Source organism: Fragaria vesca, linkage group LG7, assembly GCF_000184155.1.
Source record: "Fragaria vesca subsp. vesca linkage group LG7, FraVesHawaii_1.0, whole genome shotgun sequence".
NCBI lineage: Eukaryota > Viridiplantae > Streptophyta > Magnoliopsida > Rosales > Rosaceae > Fragaria > Fragaria vesca.
In genome coordinates this window covers 3166187-3174993 of record NC_020497.1, presented here as the reverse complement: position 1 = coordinate 3174993, position 8807 = coordinate 3166187, and the positions used below count along the sequence as shown (strand labels likewise).

At 35.8% G+C, this 8807-nt stretch overlaps 2 protein-coding genes across 2 annotated transcripts in view; one reads left to right on the top strand and one right to left on the bottom strand.

Moving 5' to 3' along the window:
* The first annotated feature begins 4222 nt into the window (after nt 1-4222).
* LOC101314032 (aluminum-activated malate transporter 10-like) lies at nt 4223-6189 on the top strand. The gene is made up of 6 exons (XM_004308244.1): nt 4223-4565; nt 4682-4822; nt 4929-5201; nt 5312-5428; nt 5487-5656; nt 5752-6189. Exons 1-6 carry the CDS (start codon nt 4223-4225, stop codon nt 6187-6189), a joined length of 1482 nt encoding a protein of 493 aa, XP_004308292.1.
* Nucleotides 6190-6660: 471 nt separating this feature from the next.
* LOC101305103 overlaps nt 6661-8807 on the bottom strand; it is a 2211-nt gene continuing 64 nt past the window's right edge. Inside the window, exons 2-3 of the mRNA XM_004306595.1 lie at nt 8697-8794; nt 6661-7351 (exon numbers count right to left, since the gene is read on the bottom strand). Coding sequence (XP_004306643.1) covers nt 6690-7351; nt 8697-8790 — 756 coding nt within the window. The 5' untranslated portion in view covers nt 8791-8794 and the 3' untranslated portion in view covers nt 6661-6689. The remainder of the gene's footprint in view (nt 7352-8696; nt 8795-8807) is intronic.

Sequence of the window (8807 nt, the reverse complement as noted above, 5' to 3'; positions counted from 1 at the left end):
ATTAGAGTTAGAAATTTAAATTATTGTATTTTCCTTTTCTTTTTTTCCTAGCCTTGCCTTGTCAATTTAAGTCATGTAACAAATAGAATTAATTTTAATGTCATTTTTTTTAAATTTATCTATTACTTTTTGTATAATTTCAATACGTTATTCATAATTTTAATAGAGCGGCTATTGGGACCTCCAAATTTACTCAGTATACCTCTCATGCTCTTTACACCTCCTTTTTAATTTTAACTACAAGCATTTGCTTACTAGACCTCTTTTCAATTCCTAAAATAACCTTAGGTATGTTATTCACATATATATATCTTGATAATTTACTCATTATACCTCTTATTTATTCTCTAGACCTCTCATTCTTTTAATTTTTTTTCTTTTTGCATGCTATCATCGAGACCTCTATTTCTTGATTTTTTTTTCGTTCAAACCTTTTTCATGACCTCAATTCCTTGATAATTTTTATTTCCCATAGAATGTCACCAAACCTCCATTATTTGATCAATTTGTAAGAAATTTTTTTCGTTGACATCAATTTTTCTCTTAAAAATCAAATAACACAAAGTATTGGGTTTCAAAAACTTATATTTACCAGCCCAGTACCGTCTCTCCTTATAAGTGAGAGGTCGTGAGTTCACAGTAGACTCGTTATAGCATATTAGTTGTTTATTTGATAAAAAAAAACTTATATTTACCAACAAGAATATTCTAACATAAATTAGCTTTTCTTTTTCTATTTTACTTGTGCTAAACGATCAACGATAACAATTGTATACTATGTATGTTATTTTTTTCCCTCTATTTAATGTACATCATGAAATTATTTCAATAATTATTTAATTTTTCATTATCGGTTAGTTTTGCCTATATATTCTTTCACCTTGTATATATATGCTTTCAACATGTATGATAATAGAAAATTTTATATCACACGGTTGATATTGATCATAGTTTTAGCTCTAATTAAATATATAATATGTAGTAAAATTTAGAAAATAGTAAATTAGAAATTAAAAATATATAAGGAAAATAATAAAGAATACATTAAATTAATTATCGAATTGGAAAGTCTGGAGAGAATAAATATACTTCTTTTTGTATGATTATTGTCCTTAATAGTCATAGCTTAAGAGGAGATAATTGTCATTTAATAACTCATAACAAAGAGAAGTCAAGTGAGCAAATTTGGAGGCCTCAATAGCCGCACTCATTTTAATAACACATAAAATCATTATTCACATTCAAAATACCTAATATAAAATTCAATAAACAGTTATTGCCACGTGGCGACCCAGAAACATAAATCGTGGGTGGAAACTGTATCCCAAAATCACTGCCACGTGACGACCCAGGTCTCGCCCATGACCCAGACCTTCCCAACGAAGACTCAGAGGGTGGACTTGCTCTTACATGGAATGAAATTGAAAAGTGAGGGAATGATTCCGGTAGAGGAGAATTCCAAAGTTTACTTACATATAATGGAATGGGTGTGGGTGTGGGTGTGGGTCCCACTTCCTAATAAAGAATCGATTCATTAACGACCCTTAATTATAATACCAAGGGGGATGTGAGATTATGAATAATACCATTAGGAATGAATTTTTTATTCTGAAAATATCCTCTTTAATTTTATTATGCTGATAATATTGAGGAATTTGTTTAAGATGCTAATAATTTCAATTTTTTTTTCTTAAAGGCTTCTTTCTATATGCTATTTACTATATATCTATTGTTTGATTACTGTTCATCTACAGTAAAAACAGTATCTTTCCGGATTTTGCCCCTGGTTTGGGTATGGTTAATTCCATTTCTGCCCTTGTTGGCCACGTTCAACTTCTCTCGGTCTCTAGAAAAACCCAAACAGAAGAGAGTCCAGACAGAAGAGAAACCCAGACAGAAGAGTCTAGAAAAACCTAGACATAAGAGAAAGTGAGAGAGAAAAGAAGAGAGACTGGAAAAACCCAGAAGTCTTAGAGAAAGTAAGAGAGAAAAGAGAGCAAAAGCTCGATTCAGATCCAAAAGCTGGTAATATACTATTTGTGGAAGTTATTTATTTTATTTTTTTGTATATAAAATTGCTTACTTGATTTAAATAGAATATTACTAAAATGTATAAATGTATGATGTCTTACTTTTGTTGTTCAACCCTTGCAACTTGCGGATTGAGATACACCCAAAATGCTAGTACTAGGTCCAAATGATTTTGATAAATCATCGTAGAAGAGAGTTTATGTAAGGACGAGATTGCAATATACACAAGCACACATGTAGCCTCTGTATTATATTATTAATATATTAATATGTAACCACATGATTATAATCAATACACTGAATAAAAATAGTCTTTTTAGTTTGTTGATTATACATAACTTATCAACTAGAAAACTATTTCTAGGAACATAATGTTTATGGAAATCTCATTCCTTCTGTATTTGATTCCTGATGAATTACATTCTAAGTAAACGTGTCAGAAGTGAATCTAATTGACTACAAATTTAACTCTTTGGTGTGAAGTCTAGATCATAACTAATTCCTAGCATAATGATGTCTTTAAAGCTAGATGAACCAAACACCAATAATGAACTAAGCTTGGGATCGCAGGGGTTGGCTGAACTCCGTCCTTTTTCAAAAGATACTACTGTATATAATGTCATATCCAATAATCCAAGTAGAAAAGCCCAACTACCTAGCCTTTTCTGCCGCTGCCATTTCTCTCATGCTTCAAGTACATACTTCCGGCCCTTCATTTATTTTTCAACAAGTAATATATCAACTTTCAAGCTCTAAACCCTTGAGATCATGAAAGAAATGGTAAGGCCGTGAGGAAAGAGGGGTCACTGATCATGCATGATGTGGTTTCTCAAATTATTTGTTCACCAAATTGCCAGAAGAAAGCTAGCTGTAAGGCTTGAGCTAGATATGAGCTTATCTCCACACAAACAATCAGTCTTAGATTTGTTCTCACTTAAACAAAAGAGGGATTGTAAGTAAGCGAAGTTGGGATAATAGTTGGATGTGATTAAAGTTAAACTGGATGCCATGTAGATGCAGAGAACTGGTAATTAGCACACAGAAATCCAATACAAACTAGACGGTATATACCAAATTCTATCAAAGAAATGGCTGGTTCGCTCTTTGCATACCACCTCTAAAAGCTGTGGATATAAAATTTGGGCTGCATTGCATGGAACTACCTTGGTAATGTGATTCATGATGTAATAGAGATTAAGTAAAATATTGATGATCAGTCTGTTCTTTAAATAGTGTGTAGATATTTGTTTGAGAAAGACATTAACTTTGTAAAGCTAGTAAGCTGCTTGATAGTTGAAGCTGGCTATTAAATCCTATGAGTGCATTTTGTGCCATTGATGTGAACACGTACTGAGAATAAACATTAGATCAGGGATGTCTTCCATTGGACTCTGATTGATCAATAAGGTTGTATGTATGTTGTATAGTTTAATAGAATGACCTAAATGTTACTCATTTTTCAGATCAGAAGTGAGTATTCCACTTGATTGGGTATCTTGGAAGGTTAAATATTACAAAAGGCGCCTCTCCACTTCAGGTAACCGCACTAAACAGTGTAATAACTATAAGTATAATTAGGTATATCAACTTAAAGAATTGCAGCATTCTAGCTATTGCAATTCCTGAAAGATATGGATTGGAAAAGTTTAGTATCAAATTGGGAGTCGGGGTTAGCTTTAGCTTTTGCGAAGTTAATCTAGACCTTCACTAATCTTCCCTAATTGGCAATCTTAAACTATGATGCATGAGTTTTTACTCCTCCTGAGAAACCTCTTATTTTCAATTGGAAGATAAAACCAGGAGTGTTTGTACTATCTGGGCTTAATCTAACATCCACTTGTCTAAGGGGACAACAGCACTGAGATATTGTAAATTCAAAACCATTTTAGTGAAACAACATAAAATGCTGGGTGATGACAACACTTTTCAAATGTTTATCACATTCTTTAGGCATGTTGTCTTTTCAGCACTCAAGGAATTGAAGAATAATGTAAACAATGTTCAAATTGTAAGCTTTACCTGCAGCCTTGTATTTTTCTTATGACTTCAAGTCCCCAGTGACTGCCATATATAGCATAGCTGTTGATTCACACAGCAAAGCAAGCACCTCAAGGAGCACCTCAATTAATTAGTCCAAACTCCATACTCCCCCATATATTCTGTTCTTCTTTTTGTTCCAGTCCTGTCCAACATGGTCAATGAAAAGGATGTGCCAGAGAATTTGGAGTGGAATATCAATGTTCGTGATGGGACAAAACAAGTGGTAGCAGTTCCAGAACTGAGGCTAGTTGATAAGGCATGGCTGCAATTGAAGTCTGTAGTTGGAGGTTTGATATTGAAGGTTTGGAGGTTTTTAGTGAAAGCATGGAATTTAGGAGTTGCTGAACCCAAAAAGATTATTCATGCTATGAAAGTTGGGTTGGCTCTTACAATTGTGTCACTTTGTTACTATCTGAGGTCTATGTATGAAGGTGTTGGAGGGAATGCTATGTGGGCAGTAATGACAGTTGTAGTAGTTTTTGAATCTTCTGTAGGTGAGTAACTGAGTACTAACTAATCGTAAGGCATATCTTGATTAACATACTCTCCATGCATCAATCTGAAGGACTAAAATGCCCCAATTGGTACATTTCACTAATTCACTTTGCAGGTGCAACACTCTATAAAAGCATAAATAGGGTAGCAGCAACTTCTCTTGCTGGCTCACTTGGTTTAGGTGTGCATTGGATTTCTTACAAGTCAGGAGAAAAATTTGAGCCCATAATTATTGGAATCTCAGTTTTCTTCTTAGGTATGTAGATACTGTTCTGATACACAGATTTGTGACATATATGTATATAAGTGTCCTGCAAACATACTCATGCCGCAAACATACTCATGCAATGCTCACATTTCAGCTTCAGCAGCAACCTTCTCTCGATTTATTTCATCTGTCAAATCCCGATTTGATTATGGTGCTGTCATATTCATCCTCACCTTCACCTTAGTTTCAGTTTCTGGGTACCGTGTGAACGAAATATCTGAGTTGGCCTTCCAAAGACTACTTACCATTTTCATTGGGACCTCTTTCTGCATTCTGATTAGCATATTTTTCTATCCCACCTGGGCTGGTGCTGAGCTTCACCGTTTGATCTATCAGAACCTTGAGAAGCTGGCTGATTCCTTGGATGGTAATACTATGCCAAATAATTTCTTCTGCTTTACTCTGTAGTTTTGGAAGAAAAGATATATACTAATTAATGAACTTGATGGTACTTCGTTAACTTTACAAATTATACAGGATATGTCATCAGGTACTTCGATGACAATGGAAATGTGGCTGAAGACTCCAACCACAATAAAGCAATCAAAGGGTACAAGTATGTGCTTGATTCAAAGGCAACAGAAGACAATTTGGTAGGCGATCAAGCTAGGAATTGGAGTAATGAGTTGACATGGCTGTTTTGTTGACTAAATCATCATTGTTGCTTCAACTTTTCAGGCTAATTTTGCAAGATGGGAGCCTGCACACGGTGGTTTCAACTTCTATCATCCATGGAAACAATACCTAAAGATTGGTGCATCACTTCGTAGTTCTGCATATTGCATTGAGGCTCTTAGAGGTTGCATGGATTCAGAAAGTCAGGTAGGACTTTATCTAAGAAAGTAGCTGAATCTTCATTAAGATCTGTTCTGTATCACCGGTTACTTACTATGCAAGTTACTTGTAACTGTGGCCAGGCACCAGGAATTTGGTACCTAAAGAAGCATGTAAGCAATGCCTGCAAGACAATCAACAAATCCTCTTCAGATATCTTAAGAGAACTGGCAATAACAGTAAAAACCATGACAAAGTCATCCAAGATGGGTTTGTTGGTTCAGGAAATGAACACCGCTGTGCAGAAACTTCAAATTTCTTTGAAATCTATACCTAGCTGCCTCATTGCTCCAACATCAGAAGAAACTGCTGATGAGGCGCCCTTCAGAAAAACCTGCATAACACCACTAGTGGAGGTCATACCACTGACCACTTTTGTGTCTCTGTTAATAGAAAATGCAGCAAGAATCAATGGGATTGTTGATGCAGTCAATGAGCTAGCAGTCATGGTTGATATGAAGCATGGGAGTTCCAAGAAAACCAACACAGTAATAACTCTTCCTCAGATACCAAAACCATAAAGGGCGTTCAAAATCATGATTCTACTTCTATTTAATTATGCACAGTGATGAAGAAGCCTGTCTATGACCATAGCTCTTTTTTTATGGACGTTGTTGAAAAGCTATCAAATTCCTTACCATGATCCACTGGTTATATATTAATACCATGAGGCTCAGATCTATTACATGTTTCATGTTGATATCCTGGAATTGGTTGGCTAGGATTCTGCAAAATATATTTCTTGCAGTTAATCAAATGTTTCTGTCACAATAAAAAAGAAAAAAGAAATTCAAATGTACTTACACACAAGTCACAATAGCCATGGATAAGCAAAACTAGATAAGTTACTTCTTTTCAACATTTTATGCTTAAACAAGAAAGAAACTGTGTCACAATGAACAAATGGGTTTGTAAATCCCACATCAGAACTTCAGGCATTAGTGCCAACCAATGCTTATGTTTCTTTCCTTTGGTTTAACACTAACTACAAATTTTATACATGCAATTTCACAGATCTTGTTCAAAGCTGTATTAAAGGAGCTTCATTATCCCTGGCCTCTTCCTCATGGTGAGTTGTCCACCCCAAATTCACAGCCAAATCCTCCACGGCGACCTTGATCACATCGGTTCGAACACCAATGTCAGTTGAATACCTGCTCATACAGTACATCCCAGCTGTTGCGGTAGCAACACCAACTGGACCTGGCATCAACAATGTTAGAGGAGAAGAAAGCATGGCTGCCAGTGGGGCACCAATAACAGAAGCAGCTTGGCCACTTCTTCCGACTCCCTGCTTATCCATTATCAGGAGACCAGTTTTGCAATACATTGCAAAGTCCTCGCAGTTGTTTTGAAACACGTCGTAATTGCCAAATCCATTCTGAAGAAGATACATAGCGCGGTGAATGACAGATTCAGGGGAGTCAGATGCTGCAGTGGTGCATGTGCCACCCCGTACTTTGGATAGGAAAACTGAAGGCGTAACCCCATACTCAAAGCAGTAAAGGGATCCATTTCTCAGGAAACAGTCAAGGCATGAGAGAACAACACCACTATTTGGTTGCCTGAATCCACAGTCAGGAAAGGTGGGACAGGACATTGAATCATAAGATTTTCCAGTGCTTGAACTAGGCTTTTTCTCGGGTGTAAAGTGCACCACCTTGCTTCCTCCTAGATAAATACCTGCACAGTAAGATATACAGTACACTTACGACTGAACTTGATTGAAGAAGCATACAGAGAAAAAAGAAAAAAAATTGATAGAAACACTGGAGTAACAGAAGGGAGCGAAAATTCAAATGCAACTAACCACCGGACAGACCTACAACATAAATGCTACGAAAGAGAACATGTGAGTATGATATAGAATAAATAGTGGTCGCAATTAGATGGACTGATGGAGTGAACACAACTGATACAAATTCAATAGAAACCACAAATCATGTAATAATTCTTATGATGACAATGATATACAACTATAGATCAAACCTCCAGTCAGAACTTACAGAATAAACTCGGACATATCTCAGAATAAATTCTCAGATCAATAGTACCTATGAGATCTGCTACCTAACAAACTGGGTATTTTCAGGGATTCCTGTTTTTTGAGTCCCAATTCAGAAACAATTGATGGGTTACAGACAGTCAAAAATAAATAAAAATCAAATAGGATCTGTCCCTCAACAAAGGAAGAAACAAAATTTGGTGTCTATTCTGTTATCTCTTTGTTGAGCCATTAAAACTATCCAACAACCTACCTCTTTGAAACAGTGATAGTGTTTAGAAACCTTTCTGCAGCTAAATTGAAAGTGCATAAAGTCAAAACATGGGAATTTTCAAGCTCCATGGTAACTAGCAACAAGTGTTATATGCAATCATGCCACACCACAATCAACCGGTAGAAATAACTGAACACAGGGATTTACATTCAGACCAAGTAATGGAGAATTATCAACGCACAATAGAAGATTCAGTCACATCACACAATAATTGGCAATTGCCTCACTCTGGGAAAGAGGAGACGTCGTAGCAATTATTTCCAAAAAGTCAATGGTAGAATCTCCCGAAGTGAAGGAGATCTAAACTTCAATAAGGCCATAACTAGAAGTAAATTGATGTCTCAAGAATCTTAAAATTCTTCTCTTGAACAATCATTCCTTCCGTGGATTAGCCAGAGTCCTTAATCAAGGAATCCACAAACACAAACTTCCAAACAAAGAACTTTTACAATCCAATACACAACAGCAGAATTGCAAAGGCACAGACTTTGAAAAGAACACCATAAATTTTTTAACTCCTTTAGATGACACACAATTTACAGCTCCAACAGAATAACCCCAGAAAAAGATAAAACTCAGAAATGAAGATTGAAACCCAGAAAGCATTTTGATACAAACACCAAGAATAAGCAGAGGCAAAACCCAGAAACAACAACAATACACTATGAATCCACATTGTGCAATTCTTCAAAAACAAAACAAAAAACCCTGAAACTAAAAAAAGAACACAATGAGATAAGAGTGTTAACCATGGTGAGAGTAGGTGAAGACAGCTCTATAAGTGTAGATGTGATCTCCTGGCTTGATCTCATCTCTCTCAACTTTGTTACTCAGCAAACCCATCTTTCTCTCTCTCTCTC

What these genes read in the sequence shown, in the direction of transcription:
- LOC101314032 (XM_004308244.1), top strand. Translation starts at nt 4,223, where the DNA reads ATGGTCAATGAAAAGGATGTGCCAGAGAATTTGGAGTGGAATATCAAT. An exon ending in AATCTCAGTTTTCTTCTTAG is followed by an intron (nt 4,823 to 4,928) that starts GTATGTAGATAC and finishes CTCACATTTCAG; the next exon opens with CTTCAGCAGCAACCTTCTCT. An exon ending in GCATGGATTCAGAAAGTCAG is followed by an intron (nt 5,657 to 5,751) that starts GTAGGACTTTAT and finishes AACTGTGGCCAG; the next exon opens with GCACCAGGAATTTGGTACCT.